This window comes from Berghia stephanieae, chromosome 2, assembly GCF_034508935.2.
Source record: "Berghia stephanieae isolate SIO BIC M18660-M18661 chromosome 2, UCSD_Bste_1.3, whole genome shotgun sequence".
Taxonomy (NCBI): Eukaryota; Metazoa; Mollusca; class Gastropoda; order Nudibranchia; family Aeolidiidae; genus Berghia; species Berghia stephanieae.
The window spans coordinates 112,855,193-112,870,338 of record NC_088361.1 but is presented as its reverse complement, the minus strand read 5'-3'; the positions used below and the strand labels follow the sequence as shown (position 1 = coordinate 112,870,338).

Genomic DNA, 15,146 nt, shown 5'->3' with positions numbered 1-15,146 from the left:
GAATGTAGTTGGTCAATAAGGAGAAAAAGGTTACTACTTGGAATAAACTATATGCCCTCATACTTTTGAATCCTCTTTTGTCCACATACTATGTCCGTCTGTTTGAGCAAATCATTTAATTTAACAGTACCAGTGCTTAGTGTTAGTTGTAATTGATGATTGATACTGCAATATTTGTAGCATGTCCAGTAACCTTGTTGGGTGATTGATTTTTTCTTGTAAAGAAGTCATACTTTATAGGCAGATTAATAGTAAATTGAGATATTGACATCATACACAATATTAGTTTTTAGTCTTTACTGGTCAATAAAATATTATCTTTATGAGTTATTTTACCACAATCATATCAATTTACTGTTATGATCAACACAACTGTTTGAGAGGAACGGAATTGGTAAAAACAATATACAGAACTTACAAAACCATGAATAAATCAAGGAAATCAACTGCCAATATGATAATATTGCACAGGAACATAGATGCATATATGAACTTTTGATATTTATTAAAATTCTTGAGATACTGCCGCTGAGTTTTGAATAACAAATTTTTTATTTAAGTGCACCATAATTTACAAGCACTTAAAATTAGATCAACATTTTGTGATATTCAAAGAAAACTATTAACCACAAGAATGTCAAATTTTCACTGATGTTTAGAAAGACAACTGATTTTTCAAATCAAAATAATGAAGTGAAAGAGTCTGTTATTGTTTTCCCGCTATACAGACATATTATAAGACCATAAATATCCATAATTGCCCCCATTGGACACGGCACTGCCTGATACCAGTTGAACTCCAATGACCTCATGCAGGTAGCGAGCAGGGAGGGTTATTGGTCCCTTGGGAGTTCCAACTGAAATAGCGCTGATTCCACGCAGTGACATAAATTGTATTTCTTCCCCCCAAATTAACTTCCGTGCCGATTTCATCGAATTGCTGCTGACTGGTATGTCAACAGCTTGATAATAATACGATCTGTATGGACAATAAACCTCAGCAAACCAAGGCACTGTATAATATGTAATAATAAATACATTGAGGCTATACGGTTGGCACTTCTTTTTTATAGTATTGGTCTCTGACGAGGAAATCTGAATATCAAACACACACCATAATATACAATTTATTTTTGGTTGGTACACATTCATAATCTCCGGTTAAAGTTGAGCTTAAATATAACCCCTTTTATCCACTAAATGTAATCAAAGTGCTATTCAATGGGTCCCAAGCCAACAACACTTACTAACACAGGACAAGGCGCCTGTGAGACAACGCTGTCATCGGTCAGATACTCAATTTACACCTGAAAACATGTAGAGAATGAGAACAAAGAGCCCTTATCAATGACTCAACTATACACCGCCCTCACAGCGGACACGAGCCAGAGTGTCATACCACATGACACAACGCATAAATATATATACATTTGCTATAACATCAGGCATATAATATGAAGCGAAGTGATATAAGCATGTATAAACATTTCAAGGGCGGCATAATATAATATTATAATCATATTATTATATTTGCCATTACAATTTTTATAGTGATAGTGACATCATGACATAATCATAAGCTTTCTTTTTTTAATGGACAAAAAAAAAAAAACCCCAAAAAAACCCCCGTAAGATTTTATATAGGCCAATATTCACTAAACGTGTTCAACGCGCTTTACAAAGGGTCCCTGACCAACAGCAACACGTAACATGTAGAACGAGACGTGACGCCTGTTAGACGATATTACAATTTTTTTTTTCGACAGAGACAACGCTGCTGACGGCCAGGTACTCGTTTTACACCTGAATACGGTGACAATATGAGTAAAGAGCCTTTTCCAAAGACTCAACTATGCACCGATCGAGGCTCGAACCCAGGACTTTCCGATCCGAATGTGAGTGTTATACCACAAGACCACATAGCCGCACATAGATAGGACAACCCATACCCCCCCCCCCCCCCACACACACACACAAACATACAAACAACAGTGTGTGTATGTGTGTGTGTGTGTGTGTGTGTGTCTGTGTTTGTGTGCTCGCAATATACGTGTATAAATATATAACAGGAAATAAAACCAGGCTTTAATAATGGAAATGATATCTAGTGTCTCGAAAACGTGAAAGTAATATAATAGCGTAAGGAACTTGGTTAAAACCCCACCCTATGAATCAGAAAAAAAAGGACCATTGCTTTTTAAATTATGAAATCCCCCTTTTTTCCTGCGAAAACACTCCACTTACTTCAGGCTCAATCCTTCAACACACTTTATTATTAACCTGGGAACAAAACACAGACATGCCCAATGTAACAACAAGAATGCTGATTTGTTTCACTGAATATCTTTGTCAACGTAACCCCCCAAAACCAACAAATCATCCTTTTAAGGTCAACATTGTCGGCAGTAGTGGCAGGGTTGCCAGATTATTTTTCAACAAAATGCCAGGGGAAGACTCAAAAAATGCCAAAACACTCAAAAAGATGCCAAAGCCTGTTGACTCCCACCCCCACTAAGAAAACTACTCACTTTTGATAGACAATTTACTATCATATCCTGGTGGCTTGCGTGTTTTCTTTTCTTTTTCTTTTTTTTTTTTTTTTTTTTTTTTTTTTTTTTTTTTTTTTGAATTATACTAAATCTGCCGTACAGCGACAAAACCCCGTATAATGGCAAAACGTGATTTTACAGGAGAGCCGAAAAACTTTTCAAATTTTACTTCAACTGTTTACAATAACTATGCGGAGAATTGATGCAAATTTGGTATCAATCGAAAGGTCTTTTTTTATTATATCCCATTTGATGTATAAAAATAGAAAATAGAAACCTGTACTATTCGAAAATCTGAATTTACTGTTATACGGGGTTTTGTCACTGCATCGGTATCCGATTGGAGTGGTGCAAACACCGTATCTCACATTATACGGGGTTTTGTCGTTGCATCATGACGCGTGCTATACCGTATCTCGGCGTTTGCCCTATATTTTTATATATTGGGAACCGAGTGTTACATCGAGTCTTTCAAATTTATTTACTACTGATAATATTTTGTTATGAAGTAAGAGGAAGAGGACAAGGAGGAGGGGGGTGAGGAGAAAAGAAGAAGAAGAAGAAGAAGAAGAAGAGAAAGGAGGAGGGTGAGGAAGAGGAGGAGGGGAGAAGAAGAAAGGGAAGAAGAAGAAGGAAAAGAACAGGAAGAAGGAGATATGGAGGATGTGGAGGAGGACACGGAGGCGGAGGAGGAGGAGGAGGAAGAGGAGGAGGAGGAGAAAAGAAGAAGAAGAAGAAGAAGAAGAAGAAGAAGAAGAAGAAGAAGAAGAAGAAGAAGAAGAAGAAGAAGAAGAAGTAAAAGAAGAAGAAGAAAAGGAAGGAGAGAAAGAAGAGGAGGGTGAAGAAGAGGAGGGAGAAGAAGAAGAAGAAGAAGAAGAAGAAGAAGAGAAGAAGAAGAAGAAGAAGAAGAAGAAGAAGAAGAAGAAGAGAAGAAGAAGAAGAAGAAGAAGAAGAAGAAGAAGAAGAAGAAGAAGAAGAAGAAGAAGAAGAAGAAGAAGAAGAAGAAGAAGAAGAAGAAGAAGAAGAAGAAATAGAAGAAGAAGAAGAAGAAGAAGAAGAAGAAGAAGAAGAAGAAGAAGAAGAAGAAGAAGAAGAAGAAGAAGAAAGAAGAAGAACAAAGGGAAAAGGAGGAGGGTGAGGAAGAGGAGGACAAGGAGGAGGAGGGAGAAGAAGAAAAAGAAGAAGAAGGAGAAGAAAAGGAAGATGGAGATATGGAGGAAGTGGAGGAGGACGAGGAGGAGGAGGAGGAGGAGAAGAAGAAGAAGAAGAAGAAGAAGAAGAAGAAGAAGAAGAAGAAGAAGAAGAAGAAGAAGAAGAAGAAGAGACCAAGGAGGAGGTTGAGGAAGAGGAGGACACGGAGGAGGAGGGGAGAAGAAGAAAAGGAAGAAGGAGATTTGGAGGAAGTGGAGGAGGACAAGGAGGAGGACGAGGAGGAGGAGGAGATGACGAAGAAGTAGAAGAAGAAGAAGAGAAGGAAGGAGAGAAAGAGGAGGATGGTGAAGAAGAGGAGGAGGACAAGGAGGAGGAGGGGAGAAGAAGAAAAAGAAGAAGAAGGAGAAGAAAAGGAAGAAGGAGATTTGGAGGAAGTGGAGGAGGACAAGGAGGAGGAGGAGGAGGAGGAGGAGGAGGAGGAGGAGGAGGAGGAGGAGGAGTTGAAGAAGAAGTAGAAGAAGAAAAGGAGGAGAGAAAGAGGAGGATGGTGAAGAAGAAGAGGAGGAGAAGGAGAAGAAGAAGAAGAAGAAGAAGAAGAAGAAGAAGAAGAAGAAGAAGAAGAAGAAGAAGAAGAAGAAGAAGAAGAAGGATGAAGAGGAGGAGGAGGAGAAGAAGAAGTAGAAGGAGAGGAAGAGGGTGAGGAAAAGGAGGAGGAGGGGAGAAGAAGAAAAAGAAGAGAAGAAGAAGGAGAAGAGAAAGAGGAGGAGGAGGTCAGGGACGAAGAAGAGGAGGAGGAGGAGGTGAGGGATAAAGAAAATGAAGGAGAAGAATGAAAAGAAGATGTTTATGATCGACCTGTATTAAGCTAATGGAGAATTTACAATTATACGGTACTCCACGGCCGGTTATACAACGACAAAACCCCGTATCGAGGCAATGCAACGACAAAACCCCGTATAACTGGACTTACGGGGTTTTGTCGCTGCATCAGCTGATTGAAATAGCAACATACGGTGTTTTTAAAATGTTTAACTTTTTTATTTTTAAGAATTGCCTCGTAATATTTTGTGAGTGGATGCAGGGTGTCATTCTGATCACAATGGTATAAAAATGTCTGTTTGACCCAATTTCGAAGATACGGGGTTTTGTCGTTGTACGGCAGAAATTTCCTGTTGGGGTAATTATTTACCTACTGACTACTAAGTGGAGTGCTAAACCACTACACCACGGTTGGATTTTAAGAATGAAAAAGAAATGTGAAGATGTTTGTTTTTACGCGTTTAGAAATAATTATGAAAAGGTGTCATTTGAAGTATAATATACAAGAAAAGAAAATGCCAAATGAAAATGCCAAATGCCAAATGATTTTTCTAATGCCAAACGGTTTTCAAAAATGCCAGATTTTTGGAATCTGGCATTTAAAATGCCAAACTGGCAACCCTGTGCTAAACCACTACACCACGGTTGGATTTTAAGAATGAAAAAGAAATGTGAAGATGTTTGTTTTTACGCGTTTAGAAATAATTATGAAAAGGTGTCATTTGAAGTATAATATACAAGAAAAGAAAATGCCAAATGAAAATGCCAAATGCCAAATGATTTTTCTAATGCCAAACGGTTTTCAAAAATGCCAGATTTTTGGAATCTGGCATTTAAAATGCCAAACTGGCAACCCTGAGTAGTGGGGGTTCACCTGCTTATGATAAGTAAAACTATGACTTGACACCAGGGTTGCCAGTTTGGCATTTTAAATGCCAGATTCCAAAAATCTGGCATTTTTGAAAACCGTTTGGCATTAGAAAAATCATTTGGCATTTGGCATTTTCATTTGGCATTTTCTTTTCTTGTATATTATACTTCAAATGACACCTTTTCTTAATTATTTCTAAACGCGTAAAAACAAATCTCTTCACATCGGAAAACTTTGCTATTAAAACTCACACCCTGAACTAGCCTGCCTCCCTCAGATATTCACTCAAATTCAGCCCTCGACAAGTATCCTCGTAAGTTTTCTGGGAATCTCCTGCAAAACTCGTGTATATTTGCGTCACGTCGCCTGTTAACTTTTAACTCTGTTCGTTAGGGTGGTCTGATTTTACAGCATCAAATGATTTCACTCCTTTTTGGAATTCCCAAAAGTCTGCAGATCGTATGATCGTACGATGCGTGCTGTGGTGACCTGTGGTGTGATTTCGTTTGCATTCATCACTTGACTAAACGCGCATCATAACCTCACTTTTATTTTCCGATACCTACCTAGTATCTCTCCATCATTTTTGAAAAGTCAACTTCGCTGTTTATTTTATTTTATATCAACTTATAAAAGGCATTGACTGTTGTGACTTTTGATTGTATTATTCTCTGGACCCATTCTTTGGCTAATGTGTTTCAATTATTAGGAGCAATTCAAATAGTGAATTCCCTGGATATATATAATAATAAATTATTTTACTGTGTTATTCAATTTATATTAGATATTGGTGAAATTATATAATAATGAGTTCGAAGTGGAAAGGCGCTTACGACAGTGGTCGGAAGTATCATAAAGAGTGGGAGAGTGAATTTCTTTGGTTAAGAAAAGTAGATGATAGCTCAGATAAAGCATATTGTAAATATTGTGGACTTACTCTTTTAGCTAGAAAAAGCTCGTTAAAGCAACACGAAAACTCTGAAAAACATAAACAAAAAGCACCATGCAAAAATGTAGGACAGTTGAATGTTGTAACTACTCCAAGAGAAAAACGAGCAACATCAAAGGAAAAAGAAGCGGACATTCGGTTATCTGTATACGTAGCTTGCCATACTGCACTTAGAACCATTGATCACCTTACAGATATGATAAATGAACTTGGAGAGAATAGTATTTTTGGCAGCATGCGTCTGCATCGGACAAAATGTGTATGTTTGATAAAAAATGTAATCTCACCCGCCCTGAAACTTGAACTAAAGAAAGCCGTTATTGGTAAAAAATTTGTTCTAATGGTAGATGAATCAACAGATGTTAGTGCTCAAAAATTACTTTGTGTGACAATTTCATTTAGGCACGATAAAGAAGGCATCCAGAGTGCTTATTTAGGTCTCATCCCTGTGATAGAAACAAACGCAGACTCCTTATTTTCTGCTTTGGAAATGGCTTTGATGAACTATGATATGCATTTAGAAAACTGCATTGGCTTTGCAAGTGATGGTGCAAGTGTTATGGTTGGGGTGAACAATAGTGTTTGGACCAGAGTCAAAGTAAAATCGCCGGATTGTGTACAAATGAAATGCATCTGCCATTCTCTAGCTCTGTGTATTCAACATGCCTTTGAAAAGCTGCCATCAAACATTGGATTCTTATTAAAAGAAATCCCTACTTGGTTTTCTAAAAGTGGACTCAGGCGTGAAAGGTTTACACATGTTTTCGATGCCATAAATGCGGACAACGATTTAGAAAGTGGAAAATCACATCCAAGTCCGTTTATGAAGACATCCCAAACACGTTGGTTAGTGAGAGGGAAGGTGATGTTTAACATTTTATTGAACTGGGATGAGCTTGTCGGGTATTTCACCATAGCAGAAGTGGAGAGTAAAGTAGATAGCCGCTTTAAAGCTCGGATGATTAAAGAGATGATGCAGGACGTCTCCAATCGCCTCATTTTTCAATTCGCCACTCCAATAGTGCAGGAATTTGAGAGAGTTAATGCCATGTTCCAATCAGAGAAAGCTGACCCACACTCCTTAATGAACCAGTTAGACATGTTGCAGAAAAGTTTGAGAGGTAGACTGTACAACGCAGCGGGATCAAAGAAGCCCATTGAAGAATGCGATTTTGGCTACAAATTCATTCATGAAATGCAAATTTACGTTGATTCAATTTTGGATGAAAACAACAGAGGACGCGAACTTCAAAAAATGATCAACTTGAAAATAAGATGTCACAATATGCTGGACGAGGCTATGCAACAAGTGGAAAAAAGACTTCCTCCGTCAATGGACATTTTCAAGGGGTTAAGCAGCCTGAGCCCAAACATCGTCCTGTCTCAAGTTGATCGAGCGAAATTTGAAGAATTACCATCAAAACACCTTATGGGGCAGCACTGTGAGGCAATTGAAGAGCAATATAGGCGGCTGTTATTTGTGATGTGGAATGATGAACCAGCGTTCAAGAAAACGGGATTGCCAACGGACACGGTCACATTTTGGGAAGGGGTCTGTTTGACACCTGGGTTTAAAGAACTAGCCCAGTATGCACTGACTTGCCTTATAACGCCTTTCAGCAACGCGGGGATTGAAAGGGTTTTCTCAGTTGTCAATGCAACTAAGACCAAACAAAGGAACAAACTTGGGCTAGATTCGCTGGATGCTATTATCAGAATTAAGGCACATCTTTTCTTCAAAGGCAAATGCTGCAAACAATTCAAAGTCACGCAAGAGATGTTACATTTGTTTACATCAAGGATGTATGAAACATCATCTATTGAAGACAATGCTGAATTAATGGATTCATGGTTCACCATGAAATCACTGTAAATGCACATTTCCAATTGTATGTAATTATGGTGGTCACGAGCGCTGACTATCATAGGATTAGTTTTAGTTTTTATTTTAATTTATTTTGATGAATGAACAATTGGAATATGAATAAGTGATGGATATTGTTTCTAATTTTTTTTTTTTTTTTGGAATTTTCTGTATAACTTCTTTGGACTCTGCACTTGAACCAGATTCAACAAAAAACATCATAAGAAACACGAAACAGTAAGTTTTCTTAATTGTCAATAATTATTTAACTGTTTACGTATTTACCTTTCATGTTAATGTATTTCTTTTTCATTCTTAAAATCCAACCGTGATGTTGTGGTTTAGCACTCCACTTAGTAGTCAGTAGGTAAAAAATTCCCCAACAGGAAATTTAGTATAATTCAAAAAAAAAAAAAAAAAAAAAAAAGAAGAAAAGAAAACACGCAAGCCACCAGGATATGATAGTAAATTGTCTATCAAAAGTGAGTAGTTTTCTTAATGGGGGTGGGAGTCAACAGACTTTGGCATTTTTTGGAGTGTTTTGGCATTTTTTGAGTCTTCCCCTGGCATTTTGTTGAAAAATAATCTGGCAACCCTGCTTGACACAAAGCTAAGGTAGATTACGGGGCAAGCAATGCCTCTCTTTTTTAAATTTTCGTCCCGACAGCATCTCTCGTACGTTTGTACCGATGCGGGTTGTAACGAATGGCCAGCTCAGTAGATTGTGTAATAGGCTTCCTAAGTCGTGACGTAATCCTGCGCAGCAACGCATGGCAACAAACCGGCTGGCTCTAAACAGTCGAGAAAAATGGCTGACACGAACTCTATTTCCATCACCGCCCTTATGAAATACTTCTCCAATGAGCATAAAAGTGTCTCGCGAGGTGAAAATCATCATCAGTCAGGTCCTGTTTTGACTTTCACTTACTCAGATGGCTTGATGTTCGGCAAAGTTCAAGCCAGCATGAAGAATAAAGAGTATTCTGTGAAGGTAAGTCATTTCGTCTTCTCATTCTCACTCTCAAAATCTCACATCTCCGTAAAACTACTGTTGGACAATAATCAGTTTACTTTGAGTTTAGGCAGATTTAGTATATCCAATGTCATGGTCTCAAGTGAGTAAAGAGCTACTCGACTATGCATAAAGATCTATGTAGAATGAGGCCCCAGAATTTACTAGTTACTATAAATGAAAAACAATTAACGATTTGTTTACAATGAAATAAAAATGATGATGAAATTTAATTAAAAGAGATAAACAGTGATCGTGGCAGTTACAAATAGAGATATGAATATTTTACGTAACTTATGATAATATGTCAGGTTCATAAGTTTACGTTTCCAGGCAGTTGATGGGCTTGGATGATCTATTCCTCTGATAACAGGATTGGACTCGTAAAATTCCACTTCCAGCCAATTGGTAAGAAGTTATTGTGAAGTCCTTTGACAGCGGGCTTGGGTTTGATCCTTGAAGATTATACAATCAAAGTTAAAAGCTCCGGCGTCTTAATGGTGTAGATATAATATCTACAAAGTCCCAAAAGATAAAAATCTTCCAGTATATATATAGGAATAGATCGACTGGCCGTCCGGCATAGATTGTGGAGAGAAAGTGAGTGTCGAATGTTAGACCTATCAGCTTTTATAATAAGTGGCTACGTGACAGAATGTAGAACGAAAAGTATTCACTAATTAGAAATTAATTCGAGGGAAGGCTATAAAAGGAAAGACGATCTAATATTAGAAGGTAAAGTTTATCTAAGCCTACCGAAATATAACTGGAGTGAGATGAATTCAGTTCTTAATAAAATAAAATTTAATAAGATAATTGTGAACAACCTTTACTGTGACACCCCCCACCCACGTTTAAAATATACTCTTTAACCATTATGGGAAAGATAGATTTTACAAACGGAAGTAAATTTACTATCATGATACTCTAGCATTAATCCATTGTTATGATTTGTGCTACAATTAAATTATTTATTAACTAGACATGGAAATGTTTATATTAACGTAGGTATATGAATGGGTGACAATAACAATGAAAGATTGTGATTACAAATCATTGTGATGAACAACATGATGGCAATGTGATTACAAATCATTGTGATAAACAATAGTGATGGCAATGAAGCATGATTTAAGTCGATGATATGAAGGTAATTTACTGAATGAAATGAATGAAAATGTAAATGGAATATTGACATTTCAATTATTAATCATAAATGAGTGAAAATTCATAACAATAATAGATAAAGAGAAGATTTCCCAAATCATGAATGGGTATGGTATATATATCCAAACAATACTCAATGTTACATTAAGTTGGGTCATCATGTTTACAAATAAAATTATCGAAATTGTGCGTTCTGATTTGGCATAGTTTGCGAGGTAACTAACAGTATGCATGGGAGGTTAAGTTATACCCTTCTCACGTGTTTATACTAATCGAGAAAGTAGGTCGGCGTGAATATTTTCACAGCCTGGTATGTGAGAGATACTGAAAGTGTAATTTTGCAAAAATAGACTCCACCTTAGTACTCTACTATTATTCATTTTGTTATTTCTTATGTACGTGAGTGGTTTATGGTCCGTTTCGACCACAAACTCTTTTAGCAGTAGATATCTGCTGAATGTCTTTAAAGCAAAGACGATGGCCAGTCCTTCACGCTCTATTACAGAGTATCGTGATTCTCTGTCCAATAATTTTCTGCTTGCATATAAGCAAGGCATTAGAGTTCCCTCATGCTCCTGTAATAGTACACCTGCGATGCCCTTATCAGACGCGTCAGTTCTTACAACAAATTCTTTTGATATGTCGGGTAATTTAAGAATTGGTTCTGAATAGAGTAATGCCTTTAATTGGTTTAAAGCTATTCTGACACGCTTCTGTCCAAACAATTTTGTTCGGTGACCCATTCTTTGTCAGATTTGTTAGCGGTGTCGCGATGTGCGCGAAGTTGTAAATGTATTTCCTGTAAAAATTTAGGAGCCCAAGTACTTCGTACTTCTTTTTTTGTCTTAGGTGGTTGCAATTGTGCGATTTTTGTTTGTTTTTCTGTCTCGGGTGTCTGTGTCCCATGACCAACGGTATGATCAATCCTGCATTTGAAGCTTCGATATTAGTAAACATAGGTTGCGACACTGTGTCTCTATCAAAATATCTTTTTAGCATATTTGCATGGAATGTCTTTGTTGTGTTGTTAATTTGAATCTCGTAATTAACATTAGATTTTACTGCTGTTATTTTGAATGGTCCTTTCCATGTAGCTAAAAGTTTACTCGAGTCATCGGGTAAGAGTATTAGTACTTTGTCACCAATCTCAAATTTTCTTGACTTGCTTTTTCGATCGGAGCATTCCTTGTATTTCTCTGCTTTTTTAGTGACGGATTCCTGTGCTAGCTTACATGTGTCCTCTATTCTGTCTTTCAGGTTTCTTACATATTCGTAAGCAAACATAATTTCGTTATTGTCCTCCTCATTCCCTTTACAAATGTCGGCTACTATATTGATCGGGCCGCGAGGTGATCGTCCATACATCAACTCAAATGGGGAGTAGCCTGTAGATTCTTGGGGTATTTCTCTATATGCAAATAGGATTGCTGGTAAGTATCTGTCCCAATCATCTGGTTTTTCTGCTGACACTTTTCTTAACATATTCTTTAGAGTCCCATTAAATCTTTCACAAAGACCATTTGCTTGGGGGTGGTAGGGGGTTGTGAATGAGTGTTGGATTCCCATGAGTTTCATGGTTTCATGCATCATATGTGATGTAAATTGGGGTCCATTGTCCGACAGTATCTCATTTGGTATGCCTATTCTAGTAAAAATTGTCATCAATGCTTCAGCTATGTGATCCGATGTAGTTGATTTCAATGCTATCGCTTCTGGCCACCTGGTTGCGTAATCGACTAGTGTTAGTATGTGTGTATGGTTTCTATCTGATTTTGTTAAAGGGCCTATAATGTCAATTGCAACTTTTTGAAAAACTTTTTCAATAACTGGGGTTGTCTCTAATGGCAATCTCGGTATTCTGCCTTTTGCGACTCTTCTTTGGCATGTGTCACAAGATTTCACATATTCTCGGACGTCTTTAGTAATTCCAGGCCATGTGAAATTCTCGGATATTCTCTTCAATGTGGAAGAGCTCCCAAGATGTCCAGAAGTTATTGAATCGTGCGCTATTCCAAGGATTTTGTTTCTGTAAATACTCGGCGTGACCAGTTGTTTAGCTATTTTGTTTCTTTTCCTATGTAACCTGAACAGAATATCTTTTTCAATGATGTATTCAACTTTTGATTTCGTCCCTTTGTTTGCGATATTGAAATATGAAGTTAAAGTCGGGTCCTTTTTCTGTTCTTCAATGAACGTGTTCCTGTCAAATTGTTGTGGTTCAAGAGAAATAGTCATTGGCTTCTCTGTTGTCTTAGTCATCTTTCTTGTTTCTGCTAGACAAGCTGTTTCTTGGGTTAATGACCATTCTTTTACATCTGTTGGGTTGTCTTTAAGACCTTTTATATTGCCAAGAATAACATCAGCGACGGGGTTGGGAAGTATACAGCATTCCACTATTCCTGTATAGTATGGGGTTTCTATGTACACATTAGCTGTTTCAAAGGTTTCGACTGTGCCACTGAATGTGATGCATTGTACCGTTTTTCCAGTTTTGTCTTCGTCATTGATCAAAGATGCTTTTATTCCTACTGTACTGCATCCTGTGTCTCTCAATATTTTGCAATCAGTTCCATTAGCTTTGCCTTCACAAAAAAATAGCGATCCTGATTTGTGAGTTTGTGTTAAAAGTGACATACCTTTCACGCAATACACATTTATATTTTCTCCTGACATTACTCGTGTCTGATTGTTTACACTTGTTTGGAGTGATGCATTTGCAGTTTCTTTTGGATATCCCACGATTTTGTAACATTTGTCTGCTGTGTGGCCTTTCATTCCACAATATTGACATTTAATTATAGGTTTGTTGGTTTTCTTATACTCAGTATTATTGTCAGTGCTATTTCTTGTTTTGTTTTGATAGGGTCGGCTATGGTCTCTATTGAACTGTTTGTTCCATGGTTTGTTACTATGATCATCTTGTTTCACTTGCGTGTTCCGAGTGATTGATCGGCTCGTTCTATTTGAGTACTGAACTTTAGGTGTACCTGGACTCTGAGCAGCGGCAGCGTAGTATGGTTCCTTCAATGTTCTGCTAAGGGGTGTCAATGGATGTGCGCTGTTAAAGTTTTCTGCGTAGATTTTTAATTTGTCCAAGTTTTCTGGCTTTCTCTCTTTAAAGAATGCGACTAAATCTGGGTTGCAAGCTTGATAGATTCGATTCTTCAGCGTGAGATAGTAGAGGCCTGCAAAGTCGTCTTGTTTTACGTTTGCCAACTCAAGCCACCGATTTAGAAATTGAGTAATTCGGTTCACGAATGTATTAAAGTCTTCTCCACTTTCCGGTTTTGCAGTGTGAAACCTTTCCTGGTAACCATCTTCCGTTAATCTAAATCTTTTTAGTAGAGCGTCTTTAATTTTACCATAGTCATCTGCATCTTCAGTTGTTAAGGTATAGAAAACTTTTAGTGGTTCTCCAGATAAGCAGTTAATCAAGGCTGTGGCCCATTTGCTTTCTGGCCAACGATAACCTTTAGCCTGAACTTCGAATCGGTGTAAGAAGGATTCTAGGCAGTCTGAGCGTTCATCGTATGTTGGCATGCGTGGAAGTTTCACGAAAAATTCATCACTATTATTATGTTTTCTTTCATGACCGGTTTTTGTTTTTTCAATTTCCAGCATCATTTGGGTCCTTTTGGTTTCTTCTTCTGCTAAAGCTATTTGTCTTTTTAGTTCCCTTTCTTGGACTCTTTCTTCTCGTTCTTCTCTACGTATTCTTTCTTCATTTTCTTCTCTACGATTTCTTTCTTCGTGTTCTTTTTTCTTCTTTACGAATTCTTTCTTCATTTTCTTCTCTACGAATTCTTTCTTCATGTTCTTTTTCTTCTTTACGAATTCTTTCTTCATTTTCTTCTCTACGAATTCTTTCTTCGTGTTCTTTTTCTTCTTTTACTTTCTCTTCGCACCATGAAAATATTCTTTCCTGGGGTATTTCTAAGTCCTTTGCGAGACTTAAGTATCTTTTATATGCTTCCATGTTGCAATAAATTAGTTACGATGTTTTATATATATTATATTGACAGGATACTGTTACTGACTGTTTTATTTATTTACACTTACTGGAATGAACTGTTCTATTTTTAGAAATCTCTCTCTCTTATTTCAACCTATTATGTATGTTGAATTTGATGCCTTTTATCGTTATATCTTATAAAGCAATGTGTCAATACAATGCGGAGTTATTATGACTTGTGTCAATAACAATGTGTCAATCGCGTGTACTCTAAACTATGTTACTACGAAAAATGTATCACCAATGTGTGTGACTCGTCGTTAGTTTGTGTACAATTATTCGCAATGACGCTAATATACTAGAGTGTGATAACAATAATAGGATGCCAAAATAATCCCAAGTTATCTATCACTAAATATAACACGACGGCTAGTAGACTCCTTTTATTATTATTTAGTTTTTAAAGACTCACTTTCAGAACATAATATATAAGTGGTTTTCGGTAACAGTAATATGCCAAAAATGCATTTAAAACAAATCACTATGCAAAACAAATCACGATGTCTATAGTTACTATGTGATGCCCAACTCATGTAAAAGAGAATAATGAAGGATATATTTACCAACTCAGTTCGTGGCTGGGACCTCTCTCTTTTCAATGGTTGTTCAACAATTGTAATTAGGCATTGAAGAGTGTTTAACAGTGATGTCTGAAATACAAAACAATAAAATATCGTAAGATTTACAATAGTTCCAAAATGTGTTCACAACACTGAGTGATTGGATGATAGGTGAATGAATCGTTATGGAA

The 15,146-nt window shown here is 37.1% G+C and overlaps 2 protein-coding genes across 4 annotated transcripts in view; one reads left to right on the top strand and one right to left on the bottom strand.

The window, feature by feature from the left end:
- The window catches only part of LOC144966274 (uncharacterized), a 92,310-nt gene that overhangs the window by 54,430 nt on the left and 22,734 nt on the right, over positions 1–15,146 (bottom strand). The window contains exon 1 of one of the 3 annotated variants that reach the window (XM_078902483.1): positions 2,245–2,380. The exons of the other annotated variants lie outside the window; for them this stretch is intronic. The gene's annotated coding sequence lies outside the window, so the exon portion shown is untranslated. Of the gene's footprint in view, positions 1–2,244; positions 2,381–15,146 lie in introns of those variants that run through there. 3 annotated transcript variants of the gene reach the window in all.
- On the top strand, positions 6,097–8,644 carry LOC144963827 (uncharacterized). Its single transcript, XM_078897763.1, has one exon. The coding sequence runs from the start codon at positions 6,198–6,200 to the stop codon at positions 8,211–8,213; it is 2,016 nt and encodes a 671-aa protein (XP_078753889.1). The 5' UTR covers positions 6,097–6,197; the 3' UTR covers positions 8,214–8,644.

Coding starts and splice junctions, on each gene's coding strand:
- LOC144963827 (XM_078897763.1), top strand. CDS start 6,198: ATGAGTTCGAAGTGGAAAGGCGCTTACGACAGTGGTCGGAAGTATCAT.